This window comes from Monodelphis domestica, chromosome 2, assembly GCF_027887165.1.
Source record: "Monodelphis domestica isolate mMonDom1 chromosome 2, mMonDom1.pri, whole genome shotgun sequence".
NCBI lineage: Eukaryota > Metazoa > Chordata > Mammalia > Didelphimorphia > Didelphidae > Monodelphis > Monodelphis domestica.
Window position 1 is genome coordinate 329,132 of NC_077228.1, and position 26,010 is coordinate 355,141.

Genomic DNA, 26,010 nt, shown 5'->3' on the forward strand with positions numbered 1-26,010 from the left:
GCACCTGCCCGAAGGGGCGGGGCGGCGCAGGCTCCTCCTCGTCGCCGCCCCGTCCCTCCTCTCAGCCTCTTGGAGGGCGGGACCGCTGCCATCCCTACATCCTAGACCTGGCCCCGGAAGAGCGAGCTCTCCAGACCGAGGGTGCAGGAGCCACGGAGGGCCGCGAAGACTTCCCGGAGGAGGGGCCTCTTCGCTGGGACTCAAAGGAAGTCGGGGAGGCGGGAGAGCCCAGGGATGGAGGGCTTCGGGGCGGAGCAAGGTGGACGAAGCCAGGAACGAGGGAAGGAGCTGGGTTAGGAAGGGCTTTGAATGCCGAACCCAGCACTTCGTGTTCTTCGCCCCCAACACACGCAGGGCATGTACGCATGTATGTCGTGCGTAGCGCACGCCATAGGGAGCCGGGGAGAGCCACTTTGGCCCAGTCACTGGAGAAGGCGCCATTGAGGACTTGGGCCCAGCCCTGGCCGCCATATTGGCTGGGGCGGGGCGCCGAGGAAGAGGCCCATTTGGGACATGTCTGGAAGGCAGCTGGAGCTGTGGCCTGGCGCATGGAGCAGCCGATAGGATTCCCCCAGGAATGCAGGACGGAAGGAGAAGATGAGACGAGACGAAATGAGAGGTCCAGAGGAGGAGCGGCCAGGAATGGGGCAGGGAGAGGCTCAAGGAAGAGAGAGTGAGCCACGGCAGCACAGGCCGAAGAGAGGCCCAGGAGGCTGGGGGTGGAGAGGAGGCCACTGAGAACCTGAGACTCAGACTGGAAAATGAAAGGCTACTGCTCCAGAAGGCGTGGCCAGCCCCCCCCCCCCCAAGACACTGTAGCTAGAAGTCAGTTCAGTTCCACCAACATTTCGCCATCAAACAAGCCAGAGAGCCAGCACTTCTGAGGCCCACTCCTGACTCTGACTCTCAAGAGCTGCCATTCCAAAAGGAGGCCTTGGATTGGGCCATCCCAGGCCAACAGGGCGCAGATGGAAAGGAGCCTTGGAGGGGCCAGGCTGCCAGTGGGAGGGCAGGGCAAGGCCTCCTGCAGAAGGGCCAGGGATGAGGCAATGTCATTGCAAGGGCTCGCAGATAGGGCACTGTGTGTGAGCAACAGCAAGGAGTACCTGGAGGAGGTTAATGCCTAAGAAGCCTGGCCCAGAGGATATAAAGTACAAAATGGAGAGCTATTGGAGTTCATGGAATAAGGGTAAGAGCTGCCCTGGACAGGTAACTGTGGCTTTTTAAATTAATAATCAATAACCAAACATTACATTTCACAAAGTTTTATTAACAACTAAAGCAAAAGAACTGGCCGAATTCAGCCCCATGGCAGGTCAAAAAAGAGGAAGAGGGAAGAGTTATCCCACCCAAATTCAAAAGGTGGGGGGGGGGGGACATGCAGGAAGGGGGAATTTGGGCAATATCCAGGGACTTATGGGGGACAAAGTCCAAAGGCCCAAAATCTCCATTTATACATACCACAGGTCCTTGTTGTGCTGGACCCACATATGGATCATTAACAGAGCTAGAAGAGATCTTCTCAAGACACTAAGTCCATTTTCTAGCTGTGGAGATTGTACAAATAATACAGCAATGGATTGATTATTGATTTATAAACTGACTAGATCCTCTGCTTGCTGTGCTTACAAAGTATCTTCAGTGTATGTCAGTGAAGTGAAACTCCTAAGAACTTCTCTTCAGGGCCAGGCACAAGGACACTAAGGAGACTCTTGTTACATAAAATAAACTATTTGCTGAGAGTACACACAGAAAAAGGGATTTCCAACTTTAAGGGAGTCTAACTTCTCCCAAATAAAACTCCCGGGTTCCACAAGGAACCTACTTCTCCTGTTTTCACAAGCTACACTGATCCTTCCTGATCTGACGAACCCCAAGTTTTTACTAATTAGAAACTACCACTATTAATCCTTCAAATTCTTAACTTCATCTCCAAGTTATAAAAATAACAAAGGCCAGCTGGTTGAGTCTCAACAAGAAGCAAGTTAGGACTCTGAGCCTTAGCAGATTCAGAGTCCAGACCAAAGACTGACTGGGTCTTTCTTTGTTCTCCTCTGAGCTAAAACAATCTACGAAAACAGCAAGACAGTCACTAGTGTTTCCCAATTTGAAAAAAGAAAAACACTTCGCTTCTTCAGGTCTTTCCCTCCTTTCCCTCTACCTCAGACAGTGAGAGACAGAGAAGAAAAGGTGTCACCTGCTCTCCCCACTGCTACAGTCATACCCAGAGAGAGTAACTGTCATAGAAAAACCGTTAAACTGTCAACATTTGAAATTGATACGATCTCAGCCAATTCTTTCTCAAGGCAGCTTCTCTACTTCTTATCTCTAAACTAATATAACAAGACCTAATTTCTAATGTCATCCTTATAAAATTGAGGGCCAGAGTATATATTAGGTAGCTGGTAAGTGCTAACATGGCAACTATTGCAACCCACAACCTCTAATTGATCCTGGTCTTGCCTAGTCTTTTAGGTCAAGGTCCTTTTTCCCCTAGTAGATTCCAAGATCAAGAATCCATGGAGATGACCCAGAGAACAAAGAGTGCCACAGTGTTTTCTGCCCTGGGACAACCCCCAGGCCCATAATTTGGACACAGCCAATCTGAAAAGAGACAGGAATGGAGGGAGGTAGCTGTGAGACCTCAGAAGAGACCCCACCCTCCTACCCTGTGTTTCTGCTGCCCAAGGAGCTAGATCATGACTGGCTACAGGACTGACTAAGCACTGAAACTGTTCTCAGAGGGAAGACAGACTGCAGACTAGTTTTATAATACCCCAGATACAAAAACAATCTTGATTTGTGGACAGAAGCAGCTGAACCATCTTAACAGCCCTCCATTGGCAAATTCTCCAAATTTCCACATTCCAGGGACAGGAAGAAGGAGGCCATGGCAAAGAATGACCGTAGCTAGTTCATTAAGGAATCCAAAAAGAACCCTTTGTGGCAGAAAACCTTGAGAACCCAGTCTGGAGTTCTTGTGCCACTGTTTATGCAGTCTCTTTTTCCACCTCTCCCGTCCCGCCAGCTCCCCTTCTGCCCCATTTTGAATGGGAAGAGCACAACTCAACAGGCCTAAAGCTCTGTGGTGTCTCACCTGGGATCCTAGCTACCTACCCATTAGCCTGTGGGACTGTTGTTTGCTGTGGAGGAGGGACGGGGGGCAGAGCGTGTGGAGTCCAGTACTTTAGAACAGCCAACGATGTCAAATATGGATAACAAAGCCAGGAATGGAGCCCAAGGGTGAAAACCAAGCCTCCCCAGCTTTCTCTCCTTCTGGTCTTGCTGGCAGGCCAGTCTTCCCAGCCGTCCACAGCTCCTGTCCGGTTTGCATTAGATGGGCTTCCAAGAAGGGCTTGGGGAAGCCAGAATGCCAGTGGGGTTCAAAGGAATGCCCCAACCCCAAGCAGATCATTGCTTTGGGCTTCATCTCTCAGGCTGATATTGGGCAAAAAGGCATGGCAAGAGCAGACTTACTTCCTTTTAGCTATTTCCTTTTGTTAGTGGCACCGGCACTCAGTTCTTCACTAAAAGAACCTTGGCCCTCCCTTGGTTGGGTAAAGCTTGTTAGCCACTAGACCCCGGGCAAAGGGAACCCAAGAGGAACAGAGGGCCCTAGGGAGAGCCAAGACCTGCAGATGGTAGGAGGGAATAGTTCAGGAGCCAAGAGTTGGATCCAGTGGAAATGATGCCCAGCAGAGGTGGCGAACCCCCAAGAGTGGTGCAAGCAAGCAGTCACCATTTGTGAAGCATCTTTTGCATGCCAGGCACCATGCTAAACCCTGGGATTACAGAAAGAAGCCAAAGACAATTCCTGCCCCCAAAGCACACTGTCCAATGGGGGAGACGACTAGCAAAAAAAGATACACAGCAAGCTACTGGCAGGATAGAGAGATAGTGAATAATTAAAAGCGGGAAGGCACTAAAACTAAGGAGGGTTGGAGGAACAAGTAGGTGGCTCAGGGGATAGAGTGTCAGGCCTGGAGATGGAAAATCCTGGATTCAAATATGACCTCAGACATCCTCGCTTTGTGGTCCTGGCTGAGTCATTGAACCCCAACTGCCTAGCCTTTGTTGTTCTTCTGCCTTGGAAGTATTAATTCTAAAACAGAAGGTAAGGGTTTGGAAAAGGGGGGAGGGGCTTTCAGGTCAAAAAAAGGAATTTAAGTACAATGGCATCCAAGGTGATGGTTAGCTCTAAATCATCCTGGTCACACATATCTTCCAGTCAGCCTTTTATCTGCCTTCAAGCACTACCCCATACTGATGATAAGATGACCTGGGGGAAACTGACCCGCCTATGTGTGGGTATCGGGACCTTTTCTTGACACTTAAGAGGTTATACTATTTAGTTATAAGGGTAGACCCTCCTAGGAAGGAAGCCTTACTCTATAGTCAGAAGACCTGGGTTCGATTCCCACTTCCGAGCCCCAAGTGATTTGTAAAATGGCTCCTCGTTTGTGAATTCAAAATGAATTGGAGAACTGTGAATTGTGAAGTAAAAGGCGACAATCAGATGACTTCTGAGATCTCAAGGTAAAATGTCTTTTGTTCTGTCAGCTTGTGCTTGTGCTAGGATTTGAACTGGGTAGTGACCCACAGAGTGCCTCCAGCCAATCTTCTTTGGATTCTGGGTATTCTAGACCATGGAAATGGCTGAAGTTGCTTTCTCTTTGGCGCATAATTTCAGTTTGTAGAGGTTTGAGAGATTCTGGGGATCAGAGAAGATGTCTAATCCTCTATCTCATTGCTCATGTGACCCTTCTCCCCATCTGACAAATCAGGAAACTGAGGCTCTAAAAGAGAATCCCACGTAGGTCTAACCCTTTCAGCTGTCTCCACTTCAGGTTCTGATTCTGCATACGGACCACAAATAGGCCCCAAAACAAAGGCTTCAATTCTAGGAAGCAACCATTATTTAGTAAGAAACTAGATAAGGTAACACAGAAGCCAGCTCCATTTCAAATAGGAAGAGCAACTGGAATAAGGCTGTGGTGGTCTAAGGACACATTTGGGCTCAGGCTTTGCTCATTGAAATGTGAGAGGCTACTGGGGGGACAGTGAACAGAACACCAGACCTGGCATTGGGAGGACCTGAGTTCAAGTCTGGGATTTGAGACTTCCTAGCTGTGTGGCCCTGGGCAAGTCACATAACCTCTATTTGCCTCAATTTCCTAGGGGGTAAAAGGGGAAAATAAGAACACCTTCCTCCCAGGGCTGCTGTGAGGAATCAAAGAGGTCCTCTTTGTAAAGTGCTGAGCACACCACAAAGGAAGTGCCGTATAGATATGAACGATTACTCTCGTGACGGTCATACGTCAGTGGTTCAGCAGACCAGAAAACCAAAGTCTCGTTTCAATGGCTGCATCAGCTTTTTGGGAACTTAAACCTGTGGATGAAGCCATGCCTGAGATTTCCCAGAGTGGCCATTGTGGGATGGGGGTCACCCGTAGCTCTCCTCATGGGCTCACCCTCTATTAGGAAGGGTTGTCGTCCTCTGACCCTGCGCGTCTCTTCTTCCCTGTCTTTAACCTCTACCTTCTGTCAGACAGAAGAGTGGCAAAGGTTAGGCATTTGGGGGTAAGTGACTTGCCCAGGGCCACACATCCAGGGCTCGTCTTTTCAAAGGGTAACCCGGCAGGGTTGGATATTAGAAAGGGGAGCAGACATTGGCATCTCCAGAACTCCATAATCCTGGATGAAGCATCCTTTCTCTATTCCGCATGGGAAGCAAGTAAAGAGAGACACAGCAAGCTACATAGTGAATAATTAAAGTTATTCCATAATTCATGAAATAATCGCCTTCTTGGGGGCACAGGGCATTCCTCATTCCCCATGGCGAATCAGGACTCTCTTTAGTGTTGCTCAACTGATTGGCACAAAATTGCGTCCGCAGATTCCCAGCCACACGCTGTGGCCCTTGGCTTCTCCCAAAGAGCTCTCACTGCCCATGTGGGTCTTGGAACCGCAGCAATGGCCCAGTATTCCCAGGCATTGTGACTTCATGAGTACAGTCTTCCTAGACTTCTCTCCCTCCCCAGGCTCAGGCTTGCTTCTCAGCTGCTCTCCAAGGGTGGCCCAAGTGGCCCTGAGAGTCCTGGAGACCCTTCCCAAAGCCCCTCCCTTGATTGGGAGATAATTCCTGGTCCAGAGTGATCTCTGCTAATGAGGAAAAGGAGGAAGTGATAGAAATGATCCGGAGCTGCCATCTTTGTGGTGGTCGCCCACTTGCTGATTTGTAAATGAACAGAAATGGATCTGCCTTCCCTCACCGCACCCACTCCGCTGGAAAAAAGAAAAGACAAACCAACTTCCTGGAACAGGAATAGCAGATCTCCCGATGGCTTCTGCACCTCTGTCCCACTCGGTGCCCCTGTACCAGTGATGGCAAATCTTTCAGAGATGGGGTACTGGCCCCTGTCTCTACCCCACCACCCAGATTGAGTGACACGCCCCCCCATCAAGTACTGGAGTGTGTCCTGCCTCCCCATACTCTACACAAGAGAGGGAGGAAGTGGGCTGCTGGCCAGAGGGGCCAGTGAAGCGAGGAATGTCCTCTGAGAGTGTAGAGGGGGGAGGGAAGTGGCTAGAGGATTCTGCCACCTATGAGCCGCCCACCTTACCCTCTGGGTGCTCCCATCAGGCTATTAGGTGGAGGGGTGGGGGATGTGAAAAAACATTGCCAGGAACAATGGAGGCAGGAGGGGAGCAGCTTCCCCAAGTCCCTCTGCTTTTCTAGTAACAAATGGGAGAAGGGGGTGGCCACGTGCCCATGGAGAGTGCTCTACATGCCGTCTTTGGCACCCATGCCATAGGTTTGCCATCACTGCCCTATATCATCTCCTCTCTGTTATCTGTCAGGTACCACTTGGCTCTCCGCTTTCTTTATAAGCACTTTTCAGGACTAATCACTTGCTCTGCCTGTGCACAGACTGTCACCTCCTTTTCTTGCTTAGGATCACGGCCATCGGGGGGTGAGGATGGAGGAAGTCAGTTAATCAGTGGCCTGACCACCACCCAGCCCTGATACCTTTAGTGTGAACAGTTCATTGGCTTGCTGGGCAACAAGATGGGGATAATCTAAACACCCCTACTGAGTCAATCAAGCAATCAGCCAATCCATCTCAGCCATCTCAGTGAGATAGGACAGCCATTCTGCTTAGATAAGTGAAGGAAGCTGATTCCATGCTGTAGGTGTTGTTTAAAAGGCAGGAGCTAGTCTGGGATGAGAAATGTGAATGTCTGCTAGCAGAGAGGAAGCCCCCAGCACGCCCCCCCAAATAATCTGCAAAGGGGGGAGAAAAGGGCTAGCAGTAGCCCTCAGCTTCTTCTATCCCCCCTCAACTGGAGAAGAACCTCATCACTTAGATAATTAGAGATTTGCCCTTTTTTGGTTGGCAGCTAATAAGGTTCCCAAAACACCAGTGAAGAGTGCAGTCTGCTCTGGGATCTAGAAGCAAATTGGAACCACTGAGGCAAGTCAGTTACAAGACACTACAGGACCCTCCACCAAATAGCTACTCCTTGCCTAAAGGGAAGCTCGTGAGCACCCCCCAAAGGTAGGGGAGGTGCTTCCATCAACCAAAAGTCATGTATCCCCCCTTTGCCACTTGTGAAGTTGGGATTAACTCTCCCCAGCCCGTTTGTAGATTTAATCACCAGAAGCATAGCCACCCCACTTATACTTGAGTGGGGGAGGTCTGTGACCCACTTGTGCAAAAGTGGGTGACAAATCAGAAACCACTGACTTCCCCCTGGGCAGGCCTAATCGAAACTATAGCTATAATGGGTCCACATAAAAGTAGAGGAAGGCACAGGAAGTGATGCAAAGAAGTGTCTTTAAAAGGAGTTACAACTTCCTGTGAGGGGCAGTTCTTCGTTCTTCAGAGTTCTGAGTTCGAGTTGGAGACTGGCGAAGAATCTACTTATTGGACCCGGTGTGACTGTTCTTAAATCTCTCCCTTTGAGCAACCATGTGGGTGAGTGAAAAAGGCCGACTGCTTTCTGGGATTTTCTGGAAGGAATAGGCTTCGTGGCTGAAGGCCTTGCTTTATTCATTCTGGGCCCTAAGCTCAAGGCTGTGGCCTAATCAGCCCTGCCTGGGTTGAGCCAGGGGCCAGAGTATGTTAGATTAGACATCTCACCGTACCCTATCTCAGATTTTCCCCCCTTCGCTCTCTGGGACATTGAGTCCCACCCTTTAATTTTTAGCCCTTACATCCTGGCCCTTGCACCACCTATCCGCTCACCTCGGCCTAGCTCCTTCCCTTAGGCTCTGTGGGAAAGTGTGTCCTCTGGGGGACGGGGCAATTTTATTCCAATTATTCAGACTTAACCACATTAGGACCTGCCCGGCTGTCAAATAGCTATCAACCACCAATCACTGTGGCGGAAGAACACTGCTGAGGGCTTATGAATTCGAGCATTAGAAAGGGGAGAACTCCGTGCTGTAAAGGCCAAAACTGTAAGGATAATTTTTAGTGTTTTGACTTAAAATCTAAAATAAGTGGTTACCATGGGAAATTCCCAAATATGAAAATACCCAAGTCAGCTGGGATTTATGGAGATTTTAATTAATAAAGAAGGAATTAAGGGAAGGAGAGAAAGAGAGAGAGAATTAATTTAAACTGCTCTAGCTCAGGCTAAGCCAAGCAGTAGAAAAAGGCCTAGGCCTGAGCCTAAGGGAGACCAAATCAGTCTTTATCACTCACCACAAGACCGTCTCCAAGCTGCGTTCTTCCACTTCGAATTGAAATTACTCTCCAAATTGAATTCAATTGTCCCTGAACTTGTTCCTTCGCCTCCTTTTAAAGAAATTTTTCTCTTATGTCATCTCCCCTAAATTTTCACATCTACCAATCACAGTAGACGCTTTTTCCCAGGACTGCCCTTTCTTAGTATTTCACCTCCTTTGATTTTCACCTTCTCTGGTTAGATTATATCTTCTGAGTACTTCATACCTCTTTGTTAAGCTCATCTTTTGTGAGTTACTTGTGAGTAACTTGTGAGTTACTTTTTATGATTAATTTCACCTTTATAGGTACTTAACACCTTTTTGTATTAGATCTAAAAATAGATCTAGCTTAAAGTTCTAGCTTCACTATAAGGTATGAGTTAAGTACCTTCATTGTTCAATCAGGAGTTTTCAACTTTATCTTCTCCTAAGGCACTGTCTGAGTAGGGTGGAGTAATGTTAAAAGTTCCCAATACATTCCTGATCAGGTATCTCCATTGTTACAATAGTGAAGAAGCTTAACCAAATCTTCTAAGCTACAGTCTGAGTATTTTTTAAGATTCACAGTGCTGAGCTCTGTGTCCCCAGCCTGCACTCCAGGCTGGGGCCAAGAGAAGGTTCAGAGGCTCATGCAACAAGACAATCATAGATCTGGAGCCCCAGGGAACCTCCAAGTTCACCGAGCCCAAGCCCTTCCTTTACAAATGGCCCAAGACCACTAGAGGAGAAAGGGGCAGAGCTGGAGTTCAGGCTGTGGTTCTCTCTCCCCCCTCCCTCCTGCTCTCTCTCTCTCTCTGTCTCTCTCTCTCCTTCCCTCTCTGTCTCTTTCTCTCTCTTTCTCTCTATCTCTCTCCTTCCCTCTCTGTCTCTTTCTCTCTCTCTCTTTCCCTCTTTTTGTCTCTCTCTCTCCTTCCCTCTCTTTCTCTGTCTCTGTCTCTCTGTCTCTGTCTATGTCTCTCTCTCTCTCTCCCCCCTCCCCTCTCTCTCCACATCCCTCCTTCTCTCCTCCCATGCACAGTTCTCTTTCTGTCTCCCTCCTTAAACAACCATCACCAGCTTCTTCACTAATCAGAGCGCCTTCCTGTTTGGCTTCATTCGCTTGGATGCCCATTGCACAAAGTGCCACCAGCACACCCCAGGGCTGCCTCTCTCCTACCACGTCATAGGAACATGCTGACCCCTGGTAGGATCATTAGTGCTTGTACAAGCTGCCCGGACACGGCATCTCTGCCATGACTCTCTCCATCTTCCCTTGGGAACGCAGCAGTTCAGGAGGCTCTGCCAATGACAGCTCCATGCCATCTTTTCAATACTGCTCCAACTTGTAACTTCTTTCTGGCCTGCAATTTTAATTCATCCTGAACAAAATGTTAAGATCTGGATGAAATGTTCATTTTTCATTTCGTTATCAAGACTTTCTTCTCTTAGGATTATGAGGATAGCTTGAACTTTGCCACAAATGTAGTGAACAAATAAACATCCCCAATTGGCAGGTTTTCTTAATCTGCACTTCTTCTAAGCATGAGGTAACTTCTGTGTTGATCTCTCTTTCAGAATGCTTTTGTGCTTGAACTCTAGCTTATCAGCTATCCAGCAGAGAATTCCAGATGGCTCTGAAGTACACACACTAGAACTTTTCTTTCCGAAATAAAGAAAATGATCCTTTCAGACACAATTTGTAGTTATTCATTTTTGGCCCTTTTCTTTTTAAGTATTGAGTTCCAAATTCCATTCACTGAGAAGGCAAGCGAGATGATATCAACTCTATGTGAGAAATGAAGTAAAATATATTTCCACATTAGCCCTATTGCAAAAAAAAAGCAAAAAATAAACAAAGGGGAGAAAATTCTACTTCAATCTGCACTCAGAGTTCCTCAGTTGTCTCTCTGGGGATGGGTGGATGGATGACATTTTTCATCTCGCATCCTTTGGAATTGTCTTGGGTCACTGTAGAGAGCAGAGTAGCTAAGCTTTCACAGTTGATCATCATCACACCATGACTGTTACTGTGCATAATGATCTCCTGGTTCTTCTCACTTCACTTTGCATCAGTTCATGTAGTTCTTACCATGCCTTTCAGAATCGCCCCCTTGTATCATTTCTTTCAGCACAATAGTATTGCATCACAATTATATGCCACTACTTGTTCAGCCATTCCCCAACTGAGGAATATTCCCTTCATTTCTAATTCTTTGCCACCATCAAAAGATCTGCTGGGGGCAGCTGGGTGGCTCAGTGGATGGAGAGCCAGACCTAGAGACGGGAGATCCTAGGTTCAAATCTGGCCTCAGATACTTCCCAGCTGTGTGACCTTGGGCAAGTCACTTAACCCCCATTGCCTAACCCTTACCACTCTTCTGCCTTGGAGCCAATACACAGTACTGACTCCAAAACAGAAGGCGAGGAGTTAAAAAAAAAAAAAAAGATCTGCTATAAATATTTTTTTACTTTTTTACCTTTTCCTTTTCTTTTGATCTCTTTGGGATACAGAATTGGTAGAGGTATTTCTGGGTCAAAGGTATGTACAGTTTTATAGCTCTTTAGGTATACTTCCAAATTGTTTTCCAGAACAGTTAGACCAGTTCACAACTCCATCAACAATTCATTAGTGTACCTATTTTTTCTCATTCCCTTGGATTTTATTATTACTGATAGGTATGAGGTATTAGAGTTGGTATAAATTGCATTTCTCTAATCATTAGTGATTTTGAGCATTTTTCCATATGATTATAAATAGCTTTGATACCCTCATCTGAAAACTGCTTCTTTATAGCTTTTGACCATTTATTAGTTGAGGAATTGCTCTTTTTTTTAATTTTAATTCAATCCTCTACGTGAGAAATGAAGCCTTTACCAAAGAAACATGCTATAAAAATGTTTGATATTACTTTATTGTTAACAGCAACTTTTAGCAAAATGACATTTCCCCAATTGGCTCCTTTAATTAGGTTGATTTTTGCTTTTGTCTTATCTGAGATCACAATTGCTACCATTGCCTTTTTTATTTCAGCTGAAGCATATTGTTAAATTCTGTTTATATTCTTCTGTTTCATGTGTGTCTTTTATAAACAACAGTATTGGGTTCTGGTTTCTAATCCATTCTCCTGTCTGCTTCCTTTTTATGGGTTAACCTATCCCATTTATATTCACAGTTATGAATATTGTGTATTTCCCTTCATCATATTTTCTTCCATTTCTCTCCCCCACTCCCTGACCCTCCTCAAAAGTCTTCTTCTGATTACTGTTTCCTTTAATTTATCCTCCATTTTAACATCCTCTTCCCCTTTTCTTGACCCTCCCCACCCCCACCATATTTCTCTATTGGAATATCTATTTTGATACCCAAATGAATATATATATATATGTGTGTGTACTTTTGAACCAATTCTGATTAGGACAAGGATCAAGCATTGCTCACTTCCCTCATTTTCCCCACCACTGTAAAAGCTCTTCCTTGAGCACATCTTTTAAATGAGAAAATCTTCCCCATTCTACCTCTCCCTTTTCTGTGTGAATTCCTCTTTCTCACCCTTCATTTCTTTTGGAAACCATTCTAACATAATTGATTCAGACCCATGCCCTCTGTCCATGTAAAGTCTTTAATTGCTCTAATAATAAAGTTCTTAAGTCAAATTTATAAAAATGTAAATCATCCTCCAATTAACAGATGGTCAAAGGATATTAACAGTCAGTTCTCAAATGAAAAAACAGAAGTCACTTATATAAAAAATTGTCTAAACCACTCCTGATTAGAGAAATGCAAAGCAAAACAATACTGATGTGTACTCAAAAATCAGGTTGGCCAATATGACAGAATAGGAATGTAATAGCCCCAAAGGGGGGGGGCAGGGCTGGGACCAGAGTTCCGCAGGTAAGGAAGGGGGAAAATAATAAGAGAAAATTCAAACGTAGAAGTAGGACCTTACCTGAAGATAAGGGTGAATCACAGTCACAATCACAGTGCGGGGTCAGAAGGGACCCAATGCTGGTGGCATTGGGTTCGAGTTTATTACAAACTGGAAAACTTTTAAAGGTCAAGACCACAGGAATTATAAACAATTGCCCATGACAAAGGGCCATGGGAAAGTGTAACAAGAATATAGATAGTGCACCTGGTAAGATAATGGTTTGGGTAAAATAATGGTTACAGGAATCATCTGGGGATCATGGTACAGTCAGCAATCTTGTTATAGGAAACTCAAAGAAGGTGGAGGTGAGGGCACTTGGGCCCATTTTCAGACAGACCATGAGAATTCGACCTCTGAGGAAGGCCCTCAGATCTTTATCTAAGATAAACTCAGAGATATCAACCTCTGACATAAGAAAATGATAAATGTTGAAGAGAATGTGGTGAAATTAGGACACTTAATACATTGTTGATGAAGTTGTGATCTAATTCAAACATTCTGGAGAATGATTTGGAAATATTCCCAAAGGGCTCTAAAACTGTGTATACCCTTTTTGATCTAGCAATACTAGTACTAGATCTGTATCCCAAAGAGATTAAAAATAAAGAGAGATCAGAGAAGGAGCTTTTTATACAAAAATACTTGTAACAGCTTTTTCTTGGTAGCAAGGAATTAGAAATTGAAGGGTTTTCCATCAATTGGGTAATGGCTGAATAAGTTGTGGTATATGATGGTGATGGAATACTTTTGAACTACAAGAAATGATGAACTGGATGATTTCAGAAAAACCTGCAGAGACTTGCAAGAACTAATGTGAAGTAATGAACAGAACCAGAACTGTATACAGAATGACAACCGTATTTTTTGATGAACAACTGTGAATGACTAGTTATTCTCAGTAATACAGTGATTCAAGATGATACCAGAGACTCATACTGAAAAATACCACTTATTTTCAGAGAAAGAACTGGCAGTCTTAACACAGACCAAAACATACTACATTTCATTTTCTTATTTTTTTGTTTGAGATCTCTTCCACAAAATGACTAAAATGGAAAAATGTTTTACATGACTACATATGTAAAATTTATATGGATTTCTTACTGTCTCAGGAAGTGGAGAAGTGTGGGAAGGAAGGAGAGAATTTGGAACTCAACATTTTTAAAATGAATGCTAAAAATTTGTTTTTACATGTCATTGGGAGAAATAAAATGTTATTATTTTTAAAATGATAAAGTTCCTAGGAGTTATATGAATCACTTTCCCATCATATAAACAGTTCAACTTTATTGAGATCCTTATGATTGATTACTCTTTCTTGTTTACCTTTTTATGCTTCTCTTGAATATTGTACTTGTCATTTTTTTTTAATTCAGCTCTGGTCTTTTCATCAGGAATGCTTGAAAGTCCCCTATTTCCTTAAATAGCTATTCTTCCCCCACCCCCAAAGGACTATACTCAGTTTTACTGGGTAGGTTATTCTTGGTTATAATCTTAGCTTCTTAGCTTGCCAAAATATCATGTTCCAAGTCATCCACACTGTAATAGTTAAAATTAAATTATGAGGATGCTAGTAACTTTGTTAACTTTATTATATCAAAGTAGTGATAGTGTACGAGTTAAAATTGGCTTAGGTCAAATTAAGAGTTATAAAAAGTTGTGGTCATTGTTTACAATAATTAAAAATTAAATGGTGAGTATGTTAGTAAGTTTAGTAGCTTTATTACAGCAAAAGTAGAGATAGTAAGGAGAGGGAAATGTAGAAAGGAGGTAGAATATATTGTCTAGCTAAATACTACAAGTCTGGATCTGAGTGCCTCCAGACAAGCAGTGTGAATCTGAATGCAAATCTTACCATGAGAGTGTCTCCAGTCAAGCATTTCACCAAGTAAAAGAATCTGATGCTGAGGAAGAGAGTCTTACCAAAGAGAGCATCCCACCAAAGACAGGAGAAGAGCCAAAAAGCCAGTGTCTCTGGCCAGGGTCTTCTCAACCCAAGCAAGTCACCAAAGTTGAACTCCTTGAGCCACCAATGCAGAATTAATCCAATGCAGATGTGTCTGTTCAGCTCTCCAGACTTGCCTTTTATAACCCTTTTCCCATGTCACTTCCTGTCTCTCTGGTTTATACTTCCTTTCACTGTGGACTGATCTATCATATCTCAGGAACCAATCATAGTTTCTTAATTTGCCTGGCACCACCCAGGGGAGCAGTGTCTGTGGGATCAGTTTCCTGTCTCTTTGGTTTCAACATCCTTTCTCTGAGATTTTGTCTATATCTACACATCTCAATTGTCTTTGACCTCCAGGTCACTGATTGATGATGCCAAACAAAGCGACATAATGCAGAGAGATTCCCTTCCAACATCACCTTTAATGAGGAACACACTAAACCTTGTGTAATCCTGACTGTGGCTCCATGCTATTTGTATTATTTCTTTCTGGCTGTTTACAATATTTTCTCCTTGCTTTGGAAGCTCTGGAATTTGGTTATAATATTTCTGGGAGTTTTCATTTTGGCATCTCTTTTAGTAGTTGATTGGTGCACCCTTTCCTTTTCTATTTTGCCCTCTGAATCTAAGATATTGAGGCAGTTTTCCTGGATAATCGTAATATAAGGTGCAAGCTCTTTTTTCTTAAACCCTTACCTTCTATCTTAGATTCACTACTATGTATTGGTTCCAAGGCTGAAGAGTAATAAGGACCATAAGGCTATGGGGGTTAAGTGATGTGCCCAAAGTCACACAGCTAGGAAATGTCTGAGGCTAGATTTGAACCCAGGCCATTCACCCACTAAGCCTGGTTCTCAATGCACTGAGCCACCTAGCTGCCCCCTGGGTTTGTTTGTTTGTTTGTTTTTTATCATCGATTTTGGTAGTCTAATAATTCTTGAATTATCCCTCTTAAATCTGTTTTCCAGGTCAGTTTTTCCCCCAATGAGTTATTTCACATTTTCTTCTTTTTCTTTCATTTGTTTTGCTTTGTTTATTATGTCTTCTTGATGTCTCACAGAGTCATTTGCTTCTACTCATCCAATTGGAGTTTTTAAGGAATTATTTTAGTGTGAGATTTTATATCTCTTCTTCATTTGACCATTTCTTCCCCCCCCAAATTCTTTTCTTCCATGACTTTTTGTGACTCTTTTACCAAGTTGTTTTCTTTTTATCATTTTCTTGCATCATTATTGTTTCCTCTTCTACTTTTTCCATTTCTTTCTTGAATTCTTTCAAGAATTCTTCTTGGTCTTGGCTCCTATGAGTATTTTTCTTTGGGGTCTTTCTGGTAGCAATTTTTACATTGTTGCCAATCTTCTGAGTTTGAGCCTTGGTCTTCCTTGCCACTGTAGCATTTTTATGATCAAGTTATTTATTTCTTTTGCTTATTTTTCCAGTCTATTTCCTGACTGATCTTGAGGTTAAAGTTAGGCTCTGCTTGCCTAGGGATGGAGAAGCACTGTGCCCAGCTTCAGGCTTTTGGGGGCTGCTGTTCTCAGAGTGATGCTCTTGGAGGATGTGCAAGTTTTGGGTGTTCTTTATTGTAACATTTAAAATAGTTGTCTGCCATAAACTGTGGCAGTTAAAAGAGTTGAGGTTGTAAACTGTAGTGAGTTAAAATGGTGGAAGATATAAATTGTGATAGATAAAGAGAGGGTGAGTAAATTTGACCGCAGGAAATATGTTTCCACTACAGTGTCTTGTTTTTAAATCAATATATAAGGTGGTCGCCAGGGAAATATTCCCAATTATTCAATATACCCAAGTCAACTGGGTTTTATAGAGATTTTAATTAATAATACAATAAGTAATTAAAGGAAAGAGAGAAAAAGGAAATAAGTACGAAAGGCCTTAAGCCAACATGGCCTAGACCTGACTCTTAAGAGAGAGAGAGATCAGTCAGTCAGTCTTTTATCACTCACCACAAGGTCTGTCTAAGCAAGGATTCTAGTGACAGCAGGCCAGCTCCATCTCAGCTGACTTCACCAGAGAGAGTTCCAGCCAGAGTCCTCCTCAAAGAGCCTTCCAGCCAGAGACTGTTCCAAAGGGCCTCTCTCCAGAGCCTCCAGAGGGACAGAGTCCCCTCAGAGGAGCTCCAGCGAGACCTGCCCATCTGAATTCCTGCTAAGTCGACTAATCTCCTCAGTAAGTCTGAACCAGAGAAAATGCTGCTGTGTCGACTAATCCCCTCAGTAAGTCTGAACCAGAGAAAACACAGCTGAGTCAACTAATCTCATTAAGAGAAAACTTGCCCGACCTTTATAGGTACCTAGCATCCCATTGTATCAATTCTAAAAACAGACATGGCTCAAAGAACTCCTTGCTTCATCATAAGCATGGGTCCAAGTACTTTCATTGTTTAGCAAGGAGTTTTCTCTCCTAAAGCAGTCTTAAGTACAGGTGGAGTAGAGGTCCTCCCATTTTTGATCCTGGCGAGTTCTCACATCAAAATGGGGAATGTTTCCAGTAGGGAATTTGTTCCAATGGAGGATTCCTCAATGTGGAAATTTTTAACATTCACAAGTCTAAGAAATTTCAAGATTTACATTATGAGATCCTGGGATCGATGTAGTTCACACTCTCAGGTCTCTGCTCGGTCTCGTGCAGCCACAAGTGCTAGTGCTCCTGTTAGCCTTGGAACTGTGACCAGAGCTCCTGCTCCCTTGTGACTGACCACCAGTGCTCTTCCTCACCTTGGAATTGCAACCCAGAACTGCTTACGGGTAATAGACTTGCCATTTGGCACCAGCTGAGCCCAGGGCCAGCAAGGAGCCCTCTGACATCTCTTTCTGACCAGTAGTCCAATCCCCTCACTGTGTCCAAACTGAGAGCTGTCAAAGCTGCTGCCGCCCCAAGTGTGGGCTCTGGACACCGTGGTGTAACCCCGTGATGTTACAGACTTCTCCCAGCCTCTTAAGTTTTCTCAGGCTGGAAAAAGGTCTCACCTCAACTTTTTGTGGGCTCTGCTACTCCAGAATTGGACTTCAAGTATAATTTTAAAGTTGTTTGGAGGAGAATATTGGGAGAATTCAGCTGGGTGGCTGCAGGCGCTCTGCTGTCTTGGCCAGCATTAGCATTTATAGACCACTTTGTGGTTTGCAAAGTGCTGGACAAATGTGATCTCATTTGTGCCTTACAACAGCCCTAGAGGTAAAGTGCTATTATCAATCCCATTTTACAGTTGAGACAATTGAGGCAAATGGATGTGAAGTGACTTGCCATGGTCACTCAGCTAGTAAATATCTGCAGTCATCTTTAAACTTAGGGCCTCCTGACTCCCAATGACAGTACTCCACGCACTGTACCATGATGAAGTTTAGTCTATGGTGGCTGTTTAGAACCATGCCCCATTTTTCCCCTGATAGAAAACATTTCTGATAGTAGCATATTGTGGGGTTACAACAATCATTTTCTATATATGAGGGAATATTGTCTATTTACATTTAACATTAAAATAGTGAGCAGGAAGCTAGGTGGCTCAGTGGATTGAGAGCCAGGCCTAGAGATGAAAGGTCCTGGGTTCAAATCTGACCTTTGAACCCAGCCAAGTCACTTAATTAACCCCTATTGCCTGGCCCTGACTGCTCTTCTGCCTTGGAACCAATAAATAGTATTGATGTTAAGATAGATGGTAAAGGGTTTAAAAAAACCCCAAATATTAAAATAGTTCATGTGACTTTGACCACACCTGTCATTTCATCCAGAGTGAAAGTCCCTTTGCCAATGTCTACTTGCAACACACTTCAATTTATAGTCTCAGAGGGTCTTCTAGGGGCAATTAGAGACATCATGATTTATTCAGGGTTTTATAAACAGTATAGATCAGAAGCAGGACTTGAACTCAGGTCTTTCTAATGCATAAGCCAGCTTCCTATCCACTCTACCAAGCTGTCTATCTTTGTCACTATTCATTTTCTTAGAGAGGAATTTGATCTCTGCCTCGTTTTCAGTTAATACCACAGCTCTCCTTGTTCCCTCTGGCTTTCAGGGACTCTGTGGAAGCAGACACTCCCCTCCTTGCCACTACCTTTTGTGAATAACAAGAAAGCACTGAGGAATTATCGTGGCCTAAAGCCTTGGAACAAATCTGCAAGAGGCCCCCCACCAGTCTTTCTCCAATTCTGTGAGGCGAGAAGGGCCAGGAGCCACTGACGGATCCATCTCACAAGTGCCACCTCTTTCCCCATGTCCTGATGATGTGATCGAAGGGGCCAAATGGAAAAGGTTTCTTGGATTACTCAGTCAATGGTTCCTTAATGACTGGAGTTACTTCAGCTAGTTTGGCCTCTAGTCAGCTGGAAGGGAGAGGGGATGGTCCAATAGGGTGTGAATGATGTAAGGAAACTTCTTCAAGGGTGCCCGATTGTCCTGGTTGATGAAGCACCCGATTCACTGAGCTGGTCTCGAAATGCTGGGTCCTTGCTCAATCCTGACTGTAAAATATTTCTTCTTCAAAAATCCTTGCATTGTACTTCAAAACTCCTCTTAGAGCGATGTGCCTAGCTATGAAGGGGCTTTGGCTGTGTAGACACTCACTGTCCAAGGAGAACAAGGCTTGCAGTTCTAATAAGAGAGGTTAGTCTTGGTAAGTGGCTTTTGCCTACAGCTCAGAGTCCAGTAGGCAATGAGGGGCGGATTTGTATTGCATTGTATTTCATTTTATGGGGGTTACTGTTTATTAGGCTTCTCCCCACCCCACATGCAACCGTCCTAGCTTTGGAGAAACCCCACGTAAATCCACAGATCCATTCAGGAAGGGCATTCATTCTTCAGTCCCATCCACCAGTCACGCAGAAGCTTGGAGTGCATTTTGATGTTTTTATCAAATGGATTCAAAATCCACCCCAATTCTTTGTTGATAATGCTTTTGCGGGGGCAGCTGGGTATCTCAGTGGATTGAGAGCCAGTCCTAGAGATGGGAGGTCTTAGGTTCAAATCTGGCCTCAGACTCTTCCCAGGGGTATGACCCTGGGCAAGTCACTTGACCCCCATTGCCTAGCCCTTACCACTATTCTGCCAATATACAGTATTGACTCTAAGACAGAAGGTAAGGGTTAAAAAAAGGAAATGCTTTTGCACAGGTGAGGACTTTTCCCCTAGTAGTTTTTTTAAGAATGCAGCTGGGGCAATAAGCATGTAAAAAGTATCTTAAATCCCTCCTGATTAGAGAAATGCCAATCAAAACACCTCACACCTAGCAGATTGGTTAACATGGCAGCAACAGAAAGTAATGAATGCTGGAGGGGGTGTGGCAAAGTCGAACATTAATGCATTGCTGGTGGAGTTGTGAATTGAGCTAGTTGGAACTATGCCCAAAGGGCCCTAAAAGACTTCGATCCAGCCATAACCCTGCTGGGTTTGTACACTAAAGAGATAATAAGGAAAAAGACTTGTACAAGAACATTCATAGCTGCGCTCTTTGTGGTGACAAAAAAATTGGAAAATGAGGAGATGTCCTTTGATTGGGGAATGGCTGAACACATTGTGGTATCTGTTGGTGATGGAATACTATTGTGCTCAAAGGAATGATGAACTGGAGGGACTCCATGTGAACTGGGATGACCTCCATGAACTGATGCAGTGAGAGGAGCAGAACCAGGAGAACATCGAACACAGAGACTGATACATTGTAGCATAATCGAATGTAACTGACTTCTCCATTAGTAGCAATGCAGTGATCCTGAACAACCTGGAGGGATCTACAAGAAAGAACACTGTCCACACCCAGAGGAAGAACTGTGGGAGCAGAAACACAGAAGAAAAACACCTGCTTGATCACATGGGTCGAGGGGAGATATGATTGAGAATGTCGACTCTAAATAATGACTCTGGGGCAATTTTCAATAATATGGATACGGGTCTTGATCAACAACACATGTAAAACCCAGAGGAATTGTGCGTCAGCTACAGGGTGAGTGGGGAGGAGGGAAGGGAAAGAACAGGAATCTTGGAACCGTGGAAAAATATTCTAAATTAACGAATTAAATGAAAAAAAAATTCAAACCAAGACGAGTGCGGCTAGGCGTTTCTCTAGGGAATGGCCCATTTTCCACCACTGCCTGATCTTCATTTTCCATGTGTGCCGAAGCACAGTGGCTCTTGAGGCTGTCATTGGCTAAGGTCTCAGGCCCAGTATCTGCCATGGGCAGCGGCTTCCATCATTCGCACCTCAGATAGCCTGGATCCTTGCCCGTTTGGGGGCTGATCTGTTCCCAGATCAGCTGAGATTCTGATCGTCCATGGGAGCGGGCAGGGCGGGGGCTGATAAAGAACTCTTGCAGGGAGCAGGAGACACACCAACACTGCCAAGGCCTCCTTGGGCCGATTGGCTTTTGCCCAGAGCCAGCTTGAAGCCGGGAGTGCGTGGCTGGCCCTGGAGCCCAGCCCTCCTAACAAGTGTGTGCGTGTTCACTCCTGCAGTCCCCAGCTGGCCCGGGAATGGAGGCTCACTCAGAGGGTACCAGGTGGACTTCCAGTGTCTCCTCTTGGCTCTCTTGGGCTCCAGGCCAGAGCTTTCATTTAGCTGAAGATGACTGAGCTGAGCCACAAGGTGGTCCAGGAGCAGAGCGCAGGGGCGCAGGGGCGCTGGGGCAAAGGCTGAGCCTGCTTTGGGGGCTGGAGGGAAGAGCACGTCCCCTATAGGCACTGGGGAAACCCGTGGCGCCCCCTTCTTGCTGGCCAGAGCCCAGTTCCCCAAAGCTCCCCCCCCCCCCCCAGGGTCCCTGTCTGAAGCCTGGCAGCAGCGGGTGGTTTCTTTGCAGGACTCTCCTGTCCCTTGCAGGAGGGTTGGCTCTGGGAAAAGCAATCTCATTGGCAAGTCGGCCTCGCTTGGGCCCCCCCCACCCAAAGCGTCAAGATGTTGCTGCTGCTGCAGTGAGGAGACAAAGGCAGCACCACGGCCAGCTCCTCTTCCCTTAGTTACTGGAATTCAGCTCCCAGGGACCATTGGACTGTTGGACCATGAGGTGGAATTGCCCAAGACGGGGCTTTTGAGGACAGAGAATGGATAGTCCCTGCCCTCCGGGAGAACACGGAAAGGGGTGTCAGAAGCAGACCTGCTCAAGTCTTGGTCATTTTGCATAGCCCCTGGGGAGCTCTAGGAACACAAACCGATCTCCCCCTCCTTCCTGTCCCCTCTTTGAGGATCAAGTGATATGGCTGCCCTCTCCTTGACAGCATTAATTCTATATGATTTCAAATGGTGCCCTGGAGTCAGGAAGCCCTGAGTTCAAATCCAGCCTGGCTGCGTGACCCTGGACATGTCACTTCACCTCGTTTGCCTCCGTTTCCTCCTCTGTCAAATGAGCTGGAGAAGGAAATGACCAATCCCTCCACCTCTGCCCACCACTGAACAAGAATGACTTCGCCCTTCTCTCTGGGTGTCAGCCAAACTGGTCTACGATCCCTTCCCAGCCCTGAAGGTTCATCACCTGCCTCCGTGCATCCCCACAAGCCATCCTTCGGGTGTCCATCCATCGCACTGCCCTCAATCCGGGTCCGGGAGAGCTCTTCTTCCTGCTAGGTTGGCTTCAGGCAGAACCTCCTTGGAGCAGCCATCCCTGATTCGTCTGATGGTCCGCATTCCCCCTCCCTTCCACCCACAGAGCGCACGCCAGCCATCACCCCCAACCCCCAAGCTGCACATATGTGAGTCTCTGTTTGTCTTCCTAGGAGAGGCCACCGGTGTGTCCAGGGCTGTCCGACTCACGGCCAGTCCTGCCTTTGGGGTTTTCCTGGTAAAGAGATTGGAGGGGTGGGCCATTTCCTTCCCCAGTGGATTGAGGCATATCGAGGGAAAGTGACTTGCCCAGGGTCACACAGCTGGGGCCCGTTTGGGGCCACATTAGGCCCAGGGCTCCGACACAGCTGCCCTTCTGCCTCTGAGCACCGATGGACTGCACACACGTTCCTCTGGTCTTTGGACCAAACCACGCCCATCCAGCATGCAGGGACGCTGTCCAGCCCAGGCCCCAGGTCTCGGCATACAGCTGGTGCTCAATAAATGCCAGCCCAGACAAGGTGGAAGCCAAAGCAAAGCAGTGGAGGTGGAGGCGGGCAAGCAGTAAGCATTGACGAGAGCCTTCTGTGTGGCCAAAAGAAAGGATTCGAGCTTCCAGGCCAGGAGAGAGACTAGAACCAGGCGCTGGGGGGTGGGGCGGCTGGCTATTAGGCCCCACCCCTTCACGCTCTTTACCCCAGCCGGCTCGATTTGCTATCTTCTCTCCCTTAGGAGCTCTCTGAACCTACCAATTCGCCTAGGGATGGAACTCATTCTCCTCTCCCCTCCCCCTCCGGGGTCTGTGTGCGCCTGTCCATCTGCCCAGGGGTGGGGTTCGCTCTCTTCTCCCCCCTCCTCCCGCCAGGCGGCATATGCTTGCCCAGCTGCTCGGGGGCGGGGTTTCCTCTTCTCGGATCCTAGCGCTCCGGCCCGGGGGCGGGGCTCGTTCCTTCCTCTCCTCCTGTCGAACCGTGTGCGCCTGCCTAGTTGTTCGGGGGCGTGGCTTCCCTCCCTCTCCACCGCGGGTTCTAGTGCGCCTGCTCGGGGCCGGAGCTGGCTCTCTTCTCCCCTCCCCCTTACTCTTCTCGGGTCCTGGTGTGCCTGCCCAGGGGCGGGGCTCGTTCTTCACTCCCTTCCCCCTTCCTCCCATCGGACCGTGTGCGCCTGCCCAGTTGCTCGGGGGCGGGGCTTCTCTCCCTCTCCGTCGGGTCCTGGTGTGCCTGTCCGGGGGCGGGGCTCACTCTCCCCTCCCGTCCTCCCTCCGACCCCGACCCCTCCCCTCCCCCTACCTTCTCCCCCTCCCCCTTCTCTCCGGCCCCTCCCCTCCCTTGCCCTTCTCGCCCCGCCCTTCCCGGCTGGGCCCGTGGCCCCGGAAGAAGGCAACGGCGGCGGCGGCGGCGGCAGCGGCGGCGGGGGTGGCAGCAGCGGCAGAGGCACGAAGAGGAGGAGGAGGTGGTGGAGACGGGACGAGAAGGGACGTGGGCCCCTACGTGGGCCGTGGGCCGTGGCCGGCGCTGGAGGCGGGGCCGCGGCGGCGGCGGGCTGGGGCCGGGGCTGCCGGGAAGACGGCGCCGATCTCGGGCAGCCGTGACCGCGACCACGACCGCGACCGCTACAGCGAAGGGTGAGCGAGGACGAGCCTGGGAGCGAGCAGGAGGCCGGGGGGTGAGGAGGGTGCGTCAGGCGGGGCTCCGGCGGGCCCTTGTGCGCGGCGGGGGGCCACGACCAGCCGGTGCCGGCACTTAGGAGGCGCTGGCCGTGTGTGTCCTGCGGCCCAGGATGCCCGCCCCCCCCAGCTGGATCTGCTGCTGGGAATGGCTGGGCCTCCTGCGACACAGGAGGGGGAGGGGGAGTTCGGAGGCTCCTCCCCCGAGAAATGGACAGGAAGGCGGCACCCGGTCGGGGCGCCGGGTGGGCAGTGTGGGTCCCGGGCCGGCTGGCTGGGGGTCACCCGCGGGGGTGGCCCGGGGCCTCTGGGCTCCTCTAGAGAGAGCTCGAAGGAGAGAAGCCGGGAGGGACCAAGCCGGGAGAGTCCGCCGTCTGGGATGCACCCCCCCACCCCCATCCCTGTTGGGGGGACTCAGCACTGGGGCTCCCACCCCCTCCCGGTGACTCCTTGTGTGGCCCCCATTGGGAAACCAGCCTGCAGCGAGCGGGGGGCCCTCTGGGAAGGCTCAGCTCAGCACTTGGCCCTGCTGTGCCCGCCCCCACTACCTGCTGCAGCCTTGAATGCCAGGTCCAGTGTGGGTGGTGCCACTGGGAGAATGGGGGAGGGAGGGCAGGCAGCACCCTGGGGTTCCTCCACCCTGGAGGCTCTCCCACTACCAAGAACGGCTTCTGAAAATGGCCTTGGCTCCCAGGCAGCAGCAGGAGGAAGATCTTGGGGTCTGGCTGTTGGCCCCCAGCTGGGCCTCTGGAGGCCGTTGTCAGGACCTGGACCTCCCTCACAGGGGCCAGCCTGGACCCCTTTGCTAGGAGAGAGTCCGGCAGGATTCTCGGACCCGAGAGCGAGGCTCTGGGAGGCCCAGATTAGGGGCAGGCCCCTTGGAGGGACCAGATGGGGGAGATGCGGCCGGCCACAAGGGGCACGTGTGACCCTGGGCGAGTCCCTTCCCCCGTGGCCTCTCCCTGGACAGGAGGGTTAGGGCTCGGGCCACAGATAAACCAGATGGAGAGTGCAGGAGCTGGGGAGCCCCTGGACGGGTCGAGGTGGCCGGAGGCAGAGGCCCGAGGAAGGGGGTGGACATGCAGGGAAGCGGGCGCCTGCTGTCTGGTTCCTCGTCTTCGCATCGATGCGGGCTGCAGTGACTCGCCAGGGTCCCCCGAGCTAGGAGGTCCCCGGGCTCCCCTTTAACCTGGCTCCTCCCTGCCCTAGGCTTGGCTCTCTGGCCACTGTCCAGTGGCTGCCCCTCCCCACCCCGGCGCCGACGCTGCTGGAAGCCCCGTGGCCCAGGGGCCGGCCTCTTCCTCGTGGGGCCCTCATCTGCCTCCTTCCGTTTTTAAACCTTTGCACGAGAAAGTCACAGCAGTGGGCAGGCTGCTGTTTGGGGGGCTCTCGCTGGGACCCCCAAGTCTGCGACGGAGCTTCCGGGGAGCCAGATGGAGAGGAGAGCCCGGCCTGGCTCCTTCTCCTCACTCCCTCCCAGCCTTCTGGTGGGGCTTTTGGTTCTTCCCAGCAACACTCTGTAAGCCTCGTATTTGGGGAGACGGGCACCGTGCGAGGTGCCAACGGGGCATCCGGGTGGGGCTGTTCAGTGTGGGGGACCAGAAGGGGGCTCCGGGCTTGGCGCCAGATCTCTGTGTGCAGAAGCAGAGGGGATCCAGGGGCAGCCTGGGGGGACACCCTTGTTGGGGCAGGAGTTGGAGGAGGAACCAACCAAGGATGTTGCGGCATCCAGTCGGAGGAGCCCCAGGAGGGATGCTGGTGTGGAAGCCACGGCACGAGGTCCCACCCAGAAGACCCCGTGGCCTGGTTTTCTCTAGCTGGCAGTTGCCTGCTCGAACCCAGAGAAAGTTGTCTGGCTCTTTAGGAGCCCTGTGCAGCGACCCTGCAGTGGCGGGCCACGACCTTCTCCAGCTCACTTTACACGTGAGGAAACTGAGGCCAGCGGGGTCTAGTGACTGGTCCCGAGGCCGCAGCTAGGAGGTTCTGTCATTAGCTCAAAGAAGATGCCCTGCCAGTGCTTGACTGATTGGCAGGGCTTAGCCCGCTGCCTGGCACAGAGAAGTAGGTGAGTCGATCCTGATTTGGCAGCTGGGCGGCTCAGTGGCTAGAACACTGGGCTCATAGTGGGCTTCTTCCATGTTGCCTGACTCAGTTTCCTTATGTGTAAAATGCAGTTGGTGATAGCTCCTACCTCACAGCTTGTTGTGAGGA

At 48.3% G+C, this 26,010-nt stretch overlaps 1 protein-coding gene and 1 long non-coding RNA gene across 6 annotated transcripts in view; both read left to right on the forward strand.

Moving 5' to 3' along the window:
• The first annotated feature begins 55 nt into the window (after positions 1–55).
• Positions 56–20,642, forward strand: LOC103102438 (uncharacterized). Of its 5 annotated transcripts, none has more exons than XR_008915965.1 (5): positions 56–6,974; positions 7,402–7,559; positions 7,763–7,979; positions 8,345–8,464; positions 10,289–20,642. It is a non-coding gene; the product is annotated as an uncharacterized LOC103102438 (long non-coding RNA). The 5 variants fall into 5 exon arrangements; XR_008915964.1 differs by having other exon boundaries at positions 56–6,407; positions 8,330–8,464; XR_008915961.1 differs by having other exon boundaries at positions 56–6,407.
• A 3,305-nt stretch (positions 20,643–23,947) lies between these two features.
• The window catches only part of USP33 (ubiquitin specific peptidase 33), a 25,117-nt gene continuing 23,054 nt past the window's right edge, over positions 23,948–26,010 (forward strand). Inside the window, 1 exon segment of the mRNA XM_056820188.1 lies at positions 23,948–24,376. Coding sequence (XP_056676166.1) covers positions 23,948–24,376 — 429 coding nt within the window.